This window comes from Saccopteryx bilineata, chromosome 5, assembly GCF_036850765.1.
Source record: "Saccopteryx bilineata isolate mSacBil1 chromosome 5, mSacBil1_pri_phased_curated, whole genome shotgun sequence".
NCBI lineage: Eukaryota > Metazoa > Chordata > Mammalia > Chiroptera > Emballonuridae > Saccopteryx > Saccopteryx bilineata.
Genome location: NC_089494.1, coordinates 230,787,839 through 230,807,256, shown reverse-complemented (window position 1 = coordinate 230,807,256; position 19,418 = coordinate 230,787,839). Strand labels below are relative to the sequence as shown.

The following is a 19,418-nucleotide window of genomic DNA, read 5'->3' as shown; positions in this document are numbered from 1 at the left end:
GCCTTCCCGTTTCCAACTTCAGAAAAATAAAAAATAAAAAAAATAAGGCATAGAGTTCCTTTCAGAGGTAATGAAAATGTTCCCAAATTGACTGTGGTGACACCCACTTATCTGAGAATACACTAAAAGCTGTTGAATGGTATGTGACTTATATTTCAATAAAGTGGTAAAAAAGAAAAAAAGGATTAAACGTTTAATAAATAAATAAGGAATAATCCACTTAAAGCAAGCAGTGTTTTAATAACATCCCTTTTCTGCTCAGAGGCCTCCAAGCACTGAGACACTTCAGTGTGTGTTTCGAACTTATATTCAACCCTGAGAATGAAAGAAAATGGTCTTCAGTATGTGTGAGCCACTGAGCACAGGATAATGAGAGTTCATCAAAGAGACGGGGGTTGGGGGGCTGGGTAAAACCGTGAAAGGATTTAGAGGGAAGAAAACCTCATGACACAGGGAACAGTGTGGGGATTACCAGAGGGAAGGGGGGTGGGGGAGGTAGGAGAGGGTTAAGGGGGTAGATGGTGGTGGAAGGAGACTTGACTTGGGCTGATGGACACATAATACAACATACTGATGATGCATTATAGAACTGTACACTTGAAATTTATATAATTTTATTAACCAATGTCACCCAATAAATTCAATAAAAAAGAAAAAATAATAACAGTGGTCTGACTGAGGGAGCTTCTCCCAGACAGAGCTTCCCAGAGGTAATGACTATGAATGGACAAATACAGAAAGCCAGTCCTGGGGGCCAGGAGAGGAGGCGGAAGCAGCCACTCTGGAGAGGAGCAGAGTGTAGAGAGAGAGTTTCGGGAGCAGGGCAAGCGCAACCCCCGTAAAAAACCTGCAGTCCTCTTGGGCTGAGGCATTTTTCCTTTCAACCTCTGACCTCGGATGCGTCTCTCCTCCTTGTCTTCCAGGAAACCCAGCATTTCCAGTTCTTTGACCATTCTTTCAGTATGTCTTCTCCTTCCTATTTCTTTGTCTTCCCCTTAAATACTAGCACCCTCCAGGGCTCTGCTTTCAATGGATACACCCTTCCTTCCCCGTTCATCTCCGTCTGCTGAACCCCACTGAGGCCCACGGTCACAACCGCCGTCAGGACTTAGTCTCAGCCTCCCTCTGGATGCCTCTGGCTTCAGACCAGCCACAGTGGGGAGGGATTTAAAAGTCTACAGTCAGCACAGAAGCCAAAAACACATATATAGTCACAATTTCCCTTGAAATTCCCTTAGGAAGGCAACGTGTTGGAGTTCTTATATTTGTCCATGTCCTGGCCCAGCCTGTACAGCTGAAGTTACTCAACTTAATGCATTTAACTTGGTTGTCCCACAAGTATCTCTAACTTAACGTGTCTAAACTAAGCTTCCAACCTTCCCTCTACCTACCTGCATGCTCCACCTGAACTGACATCAACAAAAATTAAACAGGCTGCCCGAGCCAGAAATCTGGGGTCAACCTTGACTACTTTCTACTTCTCCCTCATACCAATTGCTCTTGATTTCTGTTTATTTTAATGCACCAAATGCCTAAGTCAGGCTTTTATCATCTTTTACTTAGACCAGAGCCAAAGCCCCAAACGAGTTTCTTCCTTCATCTCTTTCTGCCTCTAATCCTCTGTAGCATGACCAGGTCTGCTGTCTTTTGCAAATATTATAAACATGATCAGATTTCTCCCCACTTAAAAAGATCAGCCACCATTCATAGCAGTGTTATCAAGCATTTTTGTAGCAGATAAGTATTATTTTCAAGTAAATATTATATCATATCCTAAATCTTAAGCATAGACATGAGCTATGTTTTATTGAGATTAATTCAATTTATAAATTTATCCATATTAATTTACTTTATAATTCTAAATGTATTACTTATGAACTGATCAATAAGAAAAAATTTCAAAATAATTGGTAGCACAATTAGATCTGTACCATCTTGCTATTATTTCTATATTTTATTTGATTGCATGTGTTCAAAAAATTCTGATTCATAGCAATGGGTAGTTACCAATGGCTATAATTTGGGGGTATTTTCCTCAACAATTCACCTTTTAAATTTGGATATTGCTCATTTAAAGAAAGATATCAGGCCCTGGCCGGTTGGCTTAGTGGTAGAGTGTCGGCCTGGCGTGCAGGAGTCCCGGGTTCGATTCCCAGCCAGGGCACACAGGAAAGGCGCCCATTTGCTTCTCCACCCCTCCCCCTCTCCTTCCTTTCTGTCTCTCTTTTCCCCTCCTGCAGCTGAGGCTCCATTGGAGCAAGGATGGCCCGGGCGCTGGGGATGGCTCTGTGGCCTCTGCCTCAAGCGCTGGAATGGCTCTGGACGCAACAGAGCGACGCCCCGGAGGGGCAGAGCATCGCCCCCTGGTGGGCGTGCCGGGTGGATCCCAGTCGGGCGTATGCGGGAGTCTGTCTGTCTCCCCGTTTCCAGCTTTGGAAAAATGAAAAAAAAAAATTAAAAAAGAAAGAAAGAAAGAAAGAAAGATATCAACATCCAAATACAAATGAATGAATCTCTCAGCATAAATTACTTGGTTGCTTGTCTCCACTTTGTTAAAAATTAATATGTAACAGTTAGTTTGAGATTGTATTTGTAATTCTTGAGACTTTTTCTCAGAACCTTGGTTCTATGGAATAGAGTTTGAAAACCAAGGACCTAGGTGCTAAAGCCCAAATCCCTTAGGACAACATGAAAAATTCTCTGTCGTTTGTACTTTATCAGTTTAGATGCATTTCCTACCACTACCAAAATTTCACCGTTTCCCAAGTCCATCTCCCTGCTTCATGGAGTTATAATTTTATATTTACTTTTTTCTCAGCCAAATGTGACCCATGTACTATTTGTCTTCTAACCTGAATTTCTATTAACTTTATTCCAAAAGTTAAAATGTTAGTACCCCATGAAGCCGTTATGACTGCCCCCCAAACACCTTGTATACACCTCTATCATCAACACATATTGCCTTGTGTGACAATCATTTCTTCTGCTCAACTGTGAGTTCCTGAGAAAGAAGGACTATTCTAAACATCCTTGAGTTTTCGGGGACTCTCAAAGTTGCTGCTACCTAGTAATCAGTCCTTACATGTTTTGAATTAATAAATCCATCAATTAATATCAATAATATTTATAATAACAGGAGAGTGCTTACAGTGGCTAAAATTACAGATTTGCATTAGACAGTCAACAGATAACCCTCTTATTCAGTTGATGTTTTAGGTTACATGAGTACTAAGTAGAAATCACTCTTACAAAATCATGCTAGTTTTAATATTGATGTCACCTGTCTTTAATAACGACAACACTCACCAACAAAGGAGAGCAGGATCACCAGCAGGACGATGAGCGCACAGATACAGGGAATCAGGACCAGCAACAGGAAACGGAGAATGTTAGCAGTCGTCAGCTGCTGGGAGCAGCCACCACCCACAGCATCTTCATCGGCTCCCAAGACCTAAAGTAAAAGAGAAATATGAATATGGTTATAATATTTCAAAGCAACTCAACACATGGCATGAAATTGTAGAGGGCAGCCGTCCATTCAAAGCAGCGGCATTCCTGGGAGATTTTACCACATGGACTCTAGAACATGAGACGAGGGTTAGTCACCGAATCGCGCTAACTACACGAACAAGTAATGGCACAGCCGCGTTCGGGGCAGAGCAGATCATCTCTTTCTGACATGCTTTGCAGAAGAGCGTGAACTTTTACTGATGGTCCTTCTTAATTTTTTTTTCAAACATTTTTTTCGATTTGGTATTATTCCAGAAGGCCACATAGAACCATGGCAAGAACTCACCATGGCCAAGAGCTAGAAGCAAAGACTGCCTAGTACTGTGAGTGGTAAGATATTGGCTAGCAGGTGTAGACAAGACATTATCCAGACTTCATTGTTGTTAGTCTCATTAGTCCTAACCCAAATCTGCACGAATCTGGATAAAATAAGTTTCAGACATTAATAATTCAGCAAGTCTTAGTGTTACTGACCATGTATTTAGCGACAAGTTGAACAATAAAAAAGAGCGTGTCCTGCCGGCCAGTTGAACACTGACAGTCCCTGAGGCCATTCTCGGCTGTCCGCACTGCCCCTGCCTCCCAGCCACTCGTGAGAGGACGATGAGGGGCAGCAGTGATGGTTCAGATAAAGTCCTCATCTTTAAATACTTTCGATTTTGCTTAGTTCAATGTCTTGCCAGAAAGGATGTCTGGAAATTCATTTATTTATTGCAAATGGCTAGCTTCACGTGTGACTTTTTAGCAGGAGTCTGAGATGGGGTTAAAAGTGATTTGATTCACTCACTATGAGCAGCTCTTCTGATCCCTTAAGGAAGGTATTTCTCATGGTTCTCTCTTGGACTTCTGACTCCCCTTGCATTTTCTCCTCTGACAGTTTCAGAGCTTGAACTACAACCTCTGTGTAACTCTCTCTTGAGTCCCAAATGTCCTTTCAAGTTATATCATATACTTCCAGTGCCAACTGTTTAACAGCCTTTCTCTCTCTCACCTAGGACACTGCTATCAGCTTTATACCATGCTTAGGTCTCCTCTGGTTATCTTTTTTTATTATTGATTATAAAGAGAGAGAGAGAGAGAGAGAGAGAGAGAAGCATTCATTTGTTCTTCCATGTAGTTGTACATTTAGTTGTTGCTTCCTGTATGTGCCCTGATCAGGGATCGAACCAGCAACCTTGTTGTTTCAGGACGATGCTCTAACCAACAGGACCTGGCTACCCAGCCAGGACCTATCTTTCTTTTTTATCCTTCCTTAAAGCTTATATCCCATTTTAGTCACTGTCCTACCTCTCTCCTTCTTTCTCATCCAAAATACTTAAGAGATAATATTTATTGTCCAAAATGTCCTCATTTACTTTTTACTCTTATGGCCACTACAATTTGGAACTTCTGTCACTGCACCAAAACAGCTCTTGCTATGGTTACCAACACCCTCCATGTTGCTATAGCCAAATGACATTTTCCAGACATTGTAATGACATCCCAGTATCACCTGAGAGATCAGATTCTCAGTTAGCCATCCTCAACTTCTTCAGCACTTTCTTCCTCTGACTTCTCTTTCTCCTGCTTCTCCGGTCACTCCTCTTTCTGAAAGCTATAATCTCACATTCACTCTCTCACCACAGTGTCACCCACACAAGTGACATTAATTGCCAGCCCCACACATGTGATGTGCTCCTTTAAACAGCAAACACAGCCCTTTCCTCTGAGCTCCACTCACTGTCGATATGAATATTATTCTATCACTTGCAATTGAAGCAACTTTAACAAAACTATGGCTTTTTATCCTTTTCTACTTTGGCTCATGGTGATAATGGTACATACTAAAATTACTAAACTGTAATCTCAAGAGGTAAAGGTTTATTTTTAATTCATTCAACAAAAAGCTGTACCACGTGCCCAGGACATTATTTTTATCCCTTAGGCACCTACCCCCAGTACCAAGTATAGAATAGGATCAGAATTATCTCAAGTATATAAACAAAATACTTCACAATTAAAGGCCAGAAAAATGTATAAGAAAAGTTTAGGGTTTTTGATATACTTACGTTTGATGGGAGGGAGGAAAAAAACCTTGAAAATTTTCTTGAAACACAATCTATGTAGCTAACTCAAGTTTCTTAACTTTTGACCAGAATTAACTGTAACTCAGTTTAGTCAGAGTGGATTATCTCCTGCTAATCAGAAGTCCAGTGCCTTCTATGTCTTCGATCAGGATAAATTCAGAAGAAAAGACTACGGCCATACCACCCTGAACATGCCCGATCTCGTTTGATTTCAGAAGCTAAGCAGGGTCAGGCTGGATTAGTACTTGGATGGGAGGCAGAAGAAAAAATGTATAACTTAGTAATTTACAGTTTAGCAATTTTCAGTTACAAATGACTAAATATAGTGAGATAGCCAAAATGTTTTCACACAGGGATTCACAGGGAGCAAACAATAAAAGATAAGGTTGGTGGAAATGCAGGCCGTTGCTGCACTGGGCCGTCTTGCCAAGCCTTAGAGACCCCACAACCTCTCTGTACTTCAGTCATCTCCTGTCTGGTTCCCCCAGACCCTCACTGCTCCCCTTCCAATCTCTGACACAGATTGCCAGAAAAATGTGTCATCTTTCACGATTTCTATAGCTTAGAATATTTTGTCCTGAAGATGACATGCAAGTATTGGCCCTGATCATCAGTTTTCAAAGACATGGACATCGTTCTGCTTTGTACTCTGTAGGTAGTGTAAGAGCCCTCATTTTCAGTAGTAATGATTGAAACAGAAAGGAGATTGAAGTTCATATTTAATACATCCAAAACCTACTTAACAACAACAAATAACCTATTCCCTGACTATTCCAAAGTTTTGCTTAAACATATGCCATTGTTGACCTATAAGAGCTCTGTTAAGTGATAATATTCACCTAAAGATATGGTCTACAAAGAGGTTAACATCAGCTTGCTACACTTAAGGTACAGAATCAGACAGAGAGCAATGCTGATGTTTTTATTTCAACTAAGATTTGTTTAAACTACAACCAAAGATCAGACCAACCTGAAGTAGAATATAAACTGTTACTGATTAACCAAGTATTTGAAATTGAAAGGCTAACCCTACCTTCAAAATGTGACACCATATCATAGATTTGGATGCTTAACCAACAGTGTGTTAATTTTAGGTGCACAAATATTATTACCCAAAGGTTATCCTAATTTATATATTAATCCAGTGGATTTAGTAAAATTCTATTTGTTGCTTTGAAGTTTATGATTTGACCAAGTCAAAATATTAAAGTATTCTTAACCAAAATGAGAGTGTACATTTTAATGGATGGAATTATATGCAAAATTATGGCAGAATTCAATGACCATCCATCCCACAACAAAAGATTTGCTTACAATGTTAAAAATAATTAAAAAGAAAAGCTGATCCCTAATCAACCCTATGTAGTGGTCTGAGGCTAATTTTGCACCTTAGTTCGCTAGGTAGGAAGGTGACAAACTACAAATGCATTCCTCTGTGGGGATATGACACTGCCACATGTCCATGTCCTCAGAGCCCTGAAAACACGCAGACCCTCAGACTCCACATTCTAATAGATATTTGGCTTAGAACGCTGTCCTGCCCAACTATCAATCCAAAATGGGATCTCAATAGAGATGGAGCTTCTCCAACCCACCCCCACTCCCTATCTACTGAGCAAAAACAAACCAATTGTCTTCTTCTATTTAAGAAGGAAATCTTCCAAAGCTAGATGTTTTCTTCTCTGTGTTCAGTAAACTGTGAAAGAGTCCCTTACATGAATTAAAAGTAGATTTATTCAGTAAGAGATCAGTGATTTACTTCTCAAATCAGGCATCTGCCAATTCTCCACAATATTAGCTCTCATGCTACCAATAAGCAAAATGCCTCCAAAATCATGCGTCAGTGAACTATACCAAACCGAAATGTCTTCTGCTATGATGTTGGTTTTTTAATATCCCAAGAGGCATGAAGAACAAGCGTCTGGTTTTCAGTAAGTCTTTTCATCCCATTTTCTGGCATTTAATTGAAGCATACAAAGTTCAAATAACTCATGCACTCTCTTAAAATGAAATTGTTTGATTCACACCAGGACACATGCTTCTGCAAGCCAACCCTGCCCCCATTTTCTCCTTTGAATATTAACATAACGACAACAGCACCAGATAGTCCTTCCCCAAGTCTCACATTTATACAACCCAGAGTGGGTGTTCAATATGGAAGCTAAGTACCAACAAAATATTTTTCTTGTCAAGGCTAGATGAAAATAATACTCCAATATTGAGCCACTGGGTCACTTCAGTGTTTGTTTCAAGGGTAGCATTGTTTAGCTGATGTCTGAAATGTGAGAGAAAAGATTGGAATGTTTTAGAGGCAGCTTGAACACTATTGTCCCCACCACTGAAAATCTAGGTGACCTTATAAAGTCATCCCTCTGTCCTATCCATGTTTCCACATCTGCACATAAGAGATAAAAAATACATGTCTTGCTCCAACCACAAATATTCCCCCCCCAAAAAAAATAAAACTGGTAAAGCAAAGGAAAAGAAAACATAGTAATAATAGCAATGCTTCTTTCAAGTTCAGAAAGTTCTAACAGTCCTGATTTCTTTACACTCCGTAACACAGAGTTTGCTCAATTTAGCCTCCCCAGAGGAAAGATAATTTTATTCAAGTGAGGAGATGTCTTCAGAGGCAATAATAGAGCCTTCTAAGGTAAATTCTACTTTTTTGAGAGCAAGGTAGGGAGGTCATATTTCTGTGATAGTCACAGAGATGATCTTGGAAAGAATCAGCAGGTGACTCCCTACCCAGATTACAAGGTCGACAGGTAAGACCTGGCATCCTGTCTTGAGATGACTTCCCTCCTCCCCCATCCCAATCATGTCAATCTTATCATTTTATGGCAGATACAGTCTTAAAGTAATAAAAGATTTATTTTATTGCAGATACAATATCAGAAATCTATCTGCATATATTGAACAGAATGGTTATTTTTTCAGTATATTCTTGAGAAATAATGTAGTCTCAGAGGGGGAAAAGGAGGGTTGGGTTATTCCTTCCTCAGGAAATTAAATATTGGACATTTATTCATAAAAGCGTTTTGGATCTCACATCCTGATTGTAAGTTACTACATTTCTAAGGAAGCTCTGGCGAAATCCAGAGGAGCCTAACCTACTGCCAAATGGAGCCAAATTTCTTTTTCATGTAGCACTAAGGAAGCTGTTGGATTTGTGCAAATCTTAGAGACCTAATTGATTCGCTGATCCAACAACAATGGAAATGTTGTGACTTTCAAAAACTGAAACAGATTGGCAAAGTGAATAAAGAACTAAAATATTGACTCCCTACAGCTGAAAATAATCAGGGAATGCGTACAAGACAAAATGGATTTTATGCTCTACAGCAATCCATTTCAGGCATCTCAATGCAAAGTAAAACATGAACAGATGGTGAAAACATTTAACCTACTGAACCTACCTGCTGAAAGGAATCCTGCTGTAAAAAAAACCCTCCCAAAACAAAAACCGTACAAGTAAGGATTTTATATGCTGGGTATAACAGCAATTTCTTTGTGAAAACCCGGAGCAAAAGGATGAATTTCGAACTTAACATTCATCACGTTTCACTGCATTTTCTGGATATTCTACTATTTGGAAAATAGAGACAAGTTTGATGTTGGCATTTCCATTACAAAACATGTCTATGTTACATGTTAAAATCTCACTAATTGGGCTTATTCTACTTGTGCTCATTTAGCACCTCTTCTGCTAGCACAGCTGCCTTCTAGGGACATCAAGAGGAGAAAGACTTAGTCCCTGACTGTCCCTTGGGAGTTGAACACCTACCTCCAAGGAGCTATGCGACCTCATGGGTAACTCCACTGCCTTGTGATAGCACAGTGATGCAGATACTTAGAAAGGACTACAATAAGTCCACCGTGAGGGCAGTGTAATCTAGGGCACAGTCAGCCCACAATTGCTGTATTTCAAGAGATATATACATTTTTATTTTGCACCAAGCAACAGTATTCTTTGAGCATTCATTCCCCTGGGTCTCAAAGCGTGTGTGTGTGTTGCCAAGGGAGGAAGGAGACCAAGGGAAGCAGCGTAGCTGACGTTTTGAGTCGGACAGGTTTTCACTGAGGTCTCTCAGATATTTCAGGGCATTTGGCATTGCTGGCCACCACCTAATAAATGTCAGCAGTAATCTCCCCCCACCCAAGCAGTGTGACCAATGACACAGGTCCTCCGTTATTTCCAAATATCCCCCAGGGCACCACCTTTCCTGGTGGAGAGCACTTGAGTGGTTCAGCAAGCATCTGTTGAACACACACGGCACAGTCGGCTCTGCGCTCTGGTGCAAGGCGCGGTCCTAAATTAGCAAACTTCTTCCACATTCTACAGGCATCAGGCCTCGTCTAACACTGGGCCTTCAAGTATACACTGAGAGTTCGTGCCTTTTGCCCACAGGGAGATGGCACGGTTGTTTAGATCAAACATTATGTCTTTTCATTGTGATCATAACCTTATGGACACATAAAAAACACAGAATTTTAATGTCAACATCAAACAAAGAGGCCTAATTGATTAAGTCCTTCACACTGAACCAGGAAACCTCAGGAAGAGTAAGAAGTGGTATTTAGGGGAGAGAAATGCACAGCGAGTGATTATTTCTTGAGCAGGCAGGACATGGGGCTCTAAGCTTTGGTGGACCTGTACCAAGAGTGGTCCACATAGGATTTTAGACTCCAGACAATCTCTGCAGCCTCTGCCCCCAAACTACACATGTGAGGCTTGGCCCAGTGTATCAGGTGAGATGGAGGAAGGATCAAACCGTTGTAGGTCCTGGAGGTGAACAGAACAAAATGTGCTCCCTGAAAACTACTAACCGCCTGAGATCCTTTGGCTCTGCGGGAGTAGAGGTGAACGTCCAGTTTGGATCATTTGTTCCAGCCCTAGGATAGAGACTGCAGAAGGTCTGCCCCCAACCCCATCCTTGTTATTTTAAACTGTATTCAGGGCATGGAAAGAAACAAACAAGTGGAGGGACCGATACATCAGCTGCATGGGGCTTAATCACAAGTTTCAGCCATCTTCCATCACATGGTCCCAACTCACTCTGGATTTGTTTATTAAATAACCTCAGTCCCAGGCTGTAGATTTCAGAAACCAAATTTATAGATTCAGTCAGAGAAAGGTGGCAGATTTTATTTCAAAACAAAACAAAACAAACAAAAAGTGAGTGGGTTTATTATAGTGAATTATTCCATCTTTTTAAGGTGAAGTAGGAACACAACTCAAAATGTTTGCCAAGGCAAGGCTAAAAAGGCAATTCCAAAGGCCTTTGCATGGAACATTCTGTCTTGACAGAATCCGTTTAATTCAGGAAGTCCAAGGAGATGTGGAATGGTTTGAAAAACATACTTCAGTGTTATTTTCAAAACAACAAATCGGCAAAGCTAGAGGAAGAAATAAGCTTTCTTAAGAGATGGGCTGAGCTTTGAGCCGAGAGCCTGAGCAGATAGGAAGGGGAAAATGTGACTCTGAAGTTCTAGGTACAGAATGGTCAAGAGCTGCGCCCAAGTCCAATGCTCTTAAAGAAGCTTTGGGAAAGAGGGTGATGTTTTCAGCAGTTACTAAATAATATTGTCATCTAGTAACCACCGAACAGAGGAGGAAGGGTGAGATCTCCAAAAACATGTGACTGAGTGCCCAAGGAGGCTAGGATGGAAGAAGCTACTGAAAACTGGCAGTTCATCGCAAGAACTATTAGGGAAGCACACTTTCAAGACTGGACAGCTATGGCATGCGGATACTGAAAATAATATTCACAGGACACACAGTCGATCACAGGAGAGAGAGAATAAATAGTTCTACAAATAGTCATTTAATTATAATTGCACTAAGTGCTTTATCGTGTAAGTAGAAGGCAAATAATTTGTGGTAATGTGAAAATCAAAATAAAAATGTGACTTCAAACTTTTTATTTTATTTTATTATTATTATTATTTTGTATTTTTCCAAAGCTAGAAACGGGGAGAGACAGTCAGACAGACTCCCGCATGCGCCCGACTGGGATCCACCCGGCACACCCTCCAGGGGGCGACGCTCTGCCCACCAGGGGGCGATGCTCTGCCCCTCCGGGGCGTCGATCTGCCGCGACCAGAACCACTCTAGCGCCTGGGGCAGAGGCCAAGGAGCTAACTCCAGTGCCCGGGTCATCTTTGCTCCAATGGAGCCTCGGCTGCGGGAGGGGAAGAGAGAGACAGAGGAAGGAGAGGGGGAGGGGTGGAGAAGCAGATGGGCGCCTCTCCTGTGTGCCCTGGCCGGGAATCAAACCAGGGACTTCTGCACGCCAGGCCGACGCTCTACCACTGAGCCAACCCGCCAGGGCAAACTTTTTATTAAACCTTAACTACAACAGGAAGCAGCCTAATACTGAAAATACTTCAGTGACAAGAAATATTAATGAATATTTACTTATAAGCACTGAGAATTCAATTAATAGATTTATTTCAGTCATCATTAAATAATTTACCTTTCAGCTTCTTTTCACTATTGGTTTCAAGTATTTGAAATGTTAACACATATTTACAATAAAAACTGTGCTGAATGTTTAATATTTATGATCAGGGAGTCCAAAGTATTAAGAACTGCATAACATTTCCTAAAATGATAAGAAACTGCTGATGAAAAGACAGCTTTTGAGAGTAGAAACCTCACTGGCTCATCCATCATATTTTTTAATATCGTTTTGACATCTTTCCACCGTTAGCATTTGCAAGTAATAAAACATTTTTAAACTCTTAATATGGTATTTCACAAAGAACAATCTCTCAATTCTCTTGAGTTCCTTTCTAGTGCTAAAGTTGTCTGCACTTTAAGACAAAACCAAACATATAAATGATAAACATTTTAAGATATATATATTATAATGTATGTATCTAATTTTTTTTTATGTAAAGGCAAACCTCTGGATCCAAATTAAGACATAGTAAACTAATGAAAAAGATGTCTTTAAATGCTTAATAACTGCCTATCCTTGATGTAAAGACTTTTATTCTTTCCAAAGAAAATGTAGTGAAAAATATTATTTTGAAATAAGTGACTATAAATACTTTTGTTTTCCATTGAAAAAATTATATACTAATTTTTTTACTTCTTTCAAAAGAAATAGTGCCCAACAGAAAAAAGCCCACAAACTCCTAGATGGAGACAACAGAATAGTAGTTACAGAGGGGTGGAAGGACAGTGAAGGGGGTAAAGGGGGTTCAACATGGTGACAAAGGACATGAGGCTTCAGGCGGTGACACCTGATAGAGCGTACAGGTGTCACGTTATAAAATTGTACACCTGAAATGTATATGTTGTTAACCGATGTTACCCCAATAAATTTAATTTTTAAAAAGGTTGCCATAATTATAAATAAAGTTTGTCTTAGTATAAATACAAATATAAAAGGTTTTTAAATCTCTTGAAATTATCAAATGAAATATATCTATTTATCCCCCTTTGAAAAAAACTTGAAACAACCACATAGTTATAGGAAAGTTGGAGGGACAGTACAAAGACCCTTTTATCTGAACCATCTGATACTGAATTGCTAGCTGGATGCCCTATCATTCTGAAAAAATGTTGGTGGGTGTTTCCTACAAACAAGGACATTCTTACAGAACCACAGGAAATTACACTGATACATTGCTACCATCTAATTCTCAGGACCCATTCAAGTTTTGCCAATAGTCCCAATATCCCTTATACCGAAAGAATCTAACTTAGAATCACATATTACACTTGATTTTCATGTTTCCTTGGTCTCCTTCAATGTTCCTTAGACTTCCATGACTTTGACACTTTTGTAAATTATAGGCCAGTTACAATATAATGTTCCTCAGTTGTGGTTTAGAATTAAATTCAGACACCACGAAAGTAATATAGCAGAAATATCAAAAAAGTGATATCACATTCTTCTCACTATATCCTATCCATTTCAATTTGTCCCTTTACTAATGATAATCACATCATTTGCATGATAAAGACAGTCTGCCAAACCTTCCTACTGTAATATTATTATTCTCCATCTCTCCCCTACCCATGCAATCAATAAATATCTTATTGTGAGGTACTGAAATTATATAAATATTCCATTCCATTTCTTCAAACTTTCAGTTTATTCATTTGTTTATTGAAGTATGCATGGACTATTGGTTTCCTACTTTATTCAATGGTTTATAATCTGTTTCTATCATTATTTATTTATTTATTTATTTTTTAAAATTTTTTATTATTTATTTATTCATTTTAGAGAGGAGAGGGAGAGACAGAGAGAGAGAAGGGGGGGAGAAGCTGGAAGCATCAACTCCCATATGTGCCTTGACCAGGCAAGCCCAGGGTTTCGAACCGGCGACCTCAGCATTTCCAGGTCGACGCTTTATCCACTGCGCCACCACAGGTCAGGCTCTATCATTATTTATTTTGGTGGTCAAATTGCCCTCCGTTTGTCTAATGGGAGTCAATTCAAGCTGGCTTGTGTCCTTTTAACATGTACCTATAATTCTTGAAGCACTTCTTTGTTTTCTTTTTCTTTTTTTCTTTTTTTTTTTTTTTTTTTTTTGGTATTTTTCTGAAGTGAGAAGTCAAAGAAATAGACTCTGGCATATGCCCAACTGGGATCCACCCAGCATGCCCACCAGGGGGTGTTGCTCTGCCCCTCTGGGGCATTGCTCCTTTGCAACCAGAGCCATTCTAGCACCTGAGGTAGAGGCCATGGAGCCATCCTCAGTGCCCGGGCCAACTTTGCTCCAATGGAGCCTTAGCTGCAGGAGGGTAAGAGAGAGACAGAGAGGAAGGAAAGGGGGAGGGGTGGAGAAGCAGATGGGCACTTCTCCTGTGTGCTCGGGCTGGGAATTGAACCCAGGACTTCCACGTGCCAGGCCGATGCTCTATCACTGAGCCAACTGTCAGGGCCCTTGTTTTTCTGGAACAAGATGTTTTGGACTCATATTGGACTTTCCTTGCCTCATCCTTAGAATCAGCCATTTCCTCAAGGAACTTGTTTCCTTTTTGTAGAAAATGGTATTTAAAACCAAGATCTGGTTGTTCCTTGGCACACACAGGACATGCTATTTACACATTTGCATATATATTTAGAACTATACTTCTCCAGATAGATCGGTTGGTTAGAGCAGTGGTCCTCAATCTTTTTTGGGGCCACGGACCGGTTTAATATCAGAAAATATTTTCACAGATCAGCCTTTAGGGGGGGATGGATAAATGTATCATGTGACTGAGACAAGCATCAAGAGTGAGTCTAAGATGGATGTAACAGAGGGAATCTGGTCATTTTAAAAAAATAAAACACTGTTCAGACTTAAATATAAATAAAACAGAAATGTAAGTTACTTATTCTTTCTCTGCGGACCGGTACCAAATGGCCACGGACCGGTACCAGTTCACAGCCCAGAGGTTGGGGACCACTGGGTTAGAGCATCGTCCCAAGGTTTCCAGTTCAATCTCTTGTCAGGTTACAGACAGAAACAAATCGATGTTTCTGTCTCTATCTCCCTTTCTCTCTTTAAAATAAATTAAAAAAAAAAACTAAAGTATAGCTGATAAACAGTAGTACACAAGTTTCAGTTATATAACATAATGATCCATCATTTATATTCCTTACCATGTTATCACCACACTAAGTCTAGTAACCATTTGTCACCATACGACATTACTACGATAATATTGACTATTCTCTCTATACTGTGCATTACATCCCTGTGACTTCTTTTTATGTAACTGGAGGTTTGTATCTCTTAAACATCTTCACCTTTATCACCCATCCCTCCACCTCGCTCAGTTCTATATCTACCTTTATATGATTAAACATATACATTGACTCATAACTCCAATTCCAATCCCACTGCATAGATTCTGGAAGTAGTTTTCTGACTCCCTTTAACTGTTTCTTTCTTTCCCAACAGCAAGAAACCTGGCTCATTCTTAACACGGGTAATTATGTGACCAGTCTCCCAGTCTATAACACATCTTCCAGAGCCGGGCGCCATCTCCTGTGAGGACTCCGTGGTCACCTCGGCAGAGCCCCCATCTCCCAGCACAGCTCACTCACGCATCCATGCCTTCCTCACCCTGCCCAGGCCCCAACCCCTGCACTGGGGCGTCCTGCGGGGTCTTGGCCATCGCACTGCCTTTCTGGGCACCTTGAGAAGCCTACCTTGCTGCACCCACAGAACAAATTCAGGACCCAGTTATCCACCAGTGGGCAGGAACAGGAAAATCCAAACAAAGATATGAAGTCAATAGACAGCAAAGTTATTCCTTGCTTTGCTCTCTCCTCACTTATCATATAAAAGAAAAATAAAATTCCAAGACCTGGACCCTTCAGACTTCCTGCTACGCTCAAGGCAGTAGTTGTGAGCGTGTGTGTGTTTCACCCTGATGCTCCAGCAGCCAGACCGTCACAGAAGCTCCGCATCCCTGACTTCCCACCGGACCGACCTGGTCCTGACCTCACTGCACCGCATTCAAACCTCTGTTAAAGGGAAAAAGCCAAGTTGGACAACGTGTTCTATGTTTGCTTTCTTTGAGAAATATGAGTGGAAGAACAACAAACTTTTTAAATGAAAAGTCCGTATTTAAAATTTTTTTAGTTGCTAAATTAAAATTTTTTAAATTATAGTATTTATCACATGGGTTTTTGTTTGTTTGTTTACTCCCATTAAGGAGACTAAACAGTTTTTCTGGGTCAGGAGGCCGTAAAGTGCAGCCCAGGGAATATAGTCAGTAATACTGTAATAACGACATAGGGTACCAGGTGGATACTAGACTTATCGGGAGAACATTTCAGAAGTTTTATGAATGCGGTTACTATGTTGTACTCCTGAAACTAATATAATGTTGTATGTCAACTGTAATGGGAAAATTTTTAAATTTTTTAATAGTTTTTCTGGAAAGAAGACATTTCTCACCAAAGCTCTCTCTTCAAGGGAGGAGGGGAGAGAGCTGTCTGCTTCTAGGAGTTTCTGACCTGAACTGATTGGGAAATACTGTTGGTTGGGAACACAGAGAGCGTTCTCTTCCTCTTAGTGGGAGCTCACCGCTGGACATGCGGCTGATAGCCTAAAGCTACAGCAACGCCAACGGAGCCGCGTGCCATCAGGAGGGAGTGGAGCCAGCAAGCCTGGCTTGTCACAAGAGGATCCAGACCCCTGACCATCCCAGTCAGCTCATCCAAGTCATCCCCGCGGGTCCTTCCTCCCAAGGGGCCGCTTCACTTGCTCACCAAGGCCACCTTCAGGAAGCTCAGCTTTATTGTTATGCAGAAGGCAGAACACAAATCATCAGAGACCAGGATTAGGGCTCTAGTTACCAAGTCCAGAAGTTAAACTGAATAAACACAAAAACGGGAAGTGTGTGTGGGGTGGGGGGGGGCTCATCACTAAAGTGTGCCCTAACTCTTCCAGGGAATGAAGCCGGCCACAAAGCGGCAGCCCTTCAGCCGTTCCTGGCTTGACCCTCCCACCTCCACCTCCACCCCCACACCCACCCCTGGAATTGGTCACCCGGGAGGCAGCTGGGTGTGACAGCTTGGAGGGGCCTCCCTCGGCCTATTTTTAACGCGGTATTTTCTGCTGATTGACTTACCACTGGGGCGGTCCCAGGTCTGGGGGATTCACTCCAGCTGGGGAATCTGAGAAGTCAGCTGGCCTGTGGCAAATGAGGTATTTTTAACTGAGACTTGGGGATCTCAGGCTTGTCATCTGCTTTAGACCTCAGGGTGGGAGACGTAAAGCAGAGCCCAGCAGCAGGAGTGGTGCTGACGCTGAAGTTCCTTAGCAACCACTGCGCTCACACCGTGTGTGCCCCGTGGGGGAGTGCACGCAGGACTGCCGATGGGAGGCCTGGGCTCCGCGAGGGGGCGCTCCCACACCTGCCCGCCTACCTGCCCACCTACTGCAGCAGCAGCACCTGGAACGAGTTAGAAAGGGAAATTCCTGGCGCCCCCACCCCCGGACCTACCAGGTAGACACTCGGGCCGGGAACCCCAGCAGTCTGAGGGGTATCAGACTGACCAGCTGATTCTCACGCACATTCAACCTTCAGAATCACTGGCCCGACCACACATTCATTACCGCTCATAGATACAGGTATAAGAGTTGAACTTTATCCCTTCAAAATCCACATGGAAGTACATTTTTTTAATTCATAGACATTATATTTAGCACATTTTTAATTTACAAAAACATTGAGCTGATAGCAAAGAGAGCCAGTAACTTTCTAAGCCATTTTTCTCTCATGTGTTGTGTGCTAATGTGAAGAACCCTTCACCTCTGTCCACTCTCAAGCCTAGTGAGAAGACAGCAAGCATTTGCTATCAAAGGCTACGGCAGGGTCGGAGTGAGGAACAGACCTGTGCTCAGTGAGGAGGGCAGCGATGCACACCAGCCCGGGAATGACCGTACATGGGTGCCCTCGGCCAAGCTGCCAGGAAGCCAGCCGTCATTGTCAATGCTGAAGCCCAGGGAACGCCTTCTCAAAAGCATCTTGAAAACGATACTAATATCAGTTAGCATCCCATGTGTTAGTTTCCCATGGCTACTATAACAAGTCACCACAGCGGCTTACAACACAGATTTATTCTCGTCTAAGTCTGGGGGTCGGAAGTCGGAAATGTTTCACGGGCTAGAGGCAAGGTGTTGTCAGGACTGTCCCTCTGAGTGCTCTGCAGGGACAGTCTGTTTCTGCTTTTCATCTTACAGTGACGGCCTGTCTGCATTCCTTGGCCGATGGCCCATCCTGCATCTTCAAAGCACATCTCTTCAGTATCCGCATCCATCATCTCATTCCCTTCTTCTGACTCAGACCCTCCTGCCCCCTCCTATGAGGACATGGTGCTTACATCAGGCCCTCCTAGATAATCCAGGACCATCTCCCGATCTCAAAATCCTTAACTAATCACATTTGTAAAGTCCCTTTTGCCACGTGAAGTGGCATTTACAGGTCACTGGGATTAGAATGTGGATATATTTGGTGGGTCAGCATTCAATCTACCATATGCCTTGTGACTCAGTATTATCCAATATGGTAGACATGACCCACGGGTAATTACTGAGCACTTGAAATATGACTCATCTGAATTGAGATGTGCTACAAGAGTATTAAAATTTAAAGACTTAATACAAAAAAAAAGGTAAGTAAAATATTTCACTTATAATTTCCACATTAATTCCATATGTTGAATCAAATAAACTATTAAAATTAAATTTGTTTCTTTTTGCTTTTCAAATGTAGCCACTAGAGAATTTTGAATGACACATGTAGTTGACATTGTATTTCTACTGGACGGCGAAGTAACAGACCATAAAGGAAGCAGGAGGGTGTTAAATTTTAATTGTTTTATTTTTGTCTTACTCATACTTACAAGGGAGCCTAGACTTGGAAAGCAACATTTCTGCCTATGCAGAACTGCAATTTTAAATCAAGAGGGATATCATATTAGGATATCATGTGAAAAATTAAATTCTCCACTAGATAAAAACAACAAAATAACCCACACATTTCTCTAGCAATTCATGTTCTTACAAAGCACCTTCAAAAAGCATTATTTCATTGAATTCTTGATCACAACCCTGTGACAGGGACATTGTGCCCATTTTTCAGAGAAGAAAATTGAGCCTAAGGGAAACTAACTTGCTGCAGAGGCACCCAACTAGCAAGTGAAGGACAGAACCAAGAACCCCGGCCTCAGCCCCAGGCCTGCCTGGGGGCTGTTTCCCGGCTTGGGTTCAATCAGGCTCACTCTATTTCCTCAGTGATTTCGTTTTTGTTCTTTTGGGTTTTGTTTGTTTCTACTTTTTATTTTTTTAATCCCTAATCTTCCTAATTTTCTC

At 41.4% G+C, this 19,418-nt stretch overlaps 1 protein-coding gene across 4 annotated transcripts in view; it reads right to left on the bottom strand.

Annotated features, from left to right (window-relative positions):
* Positions 1 to 19,418, bottom strand: part of CORIN (corin, serine peptidase) — a 212,583-nt gene that overhangs the window by 185,804 nt on the left and 7,361 nt on the right. For all 4 annotated transcript variants that reach the window (XM_066232658.1, XM_066232657.1, XM_066232660.1 and 1 more), the window contains one exon: positions 3,307 to 3,451. In XM_066232658.1, coding sequence (XP_066088755.1) covers positions 3,307 to 3,451 — 145 coding nt within the window. The remainder of the gene's footprint in view (positions 1 to 3,306; positions 3,452 to 19,418) is intronic.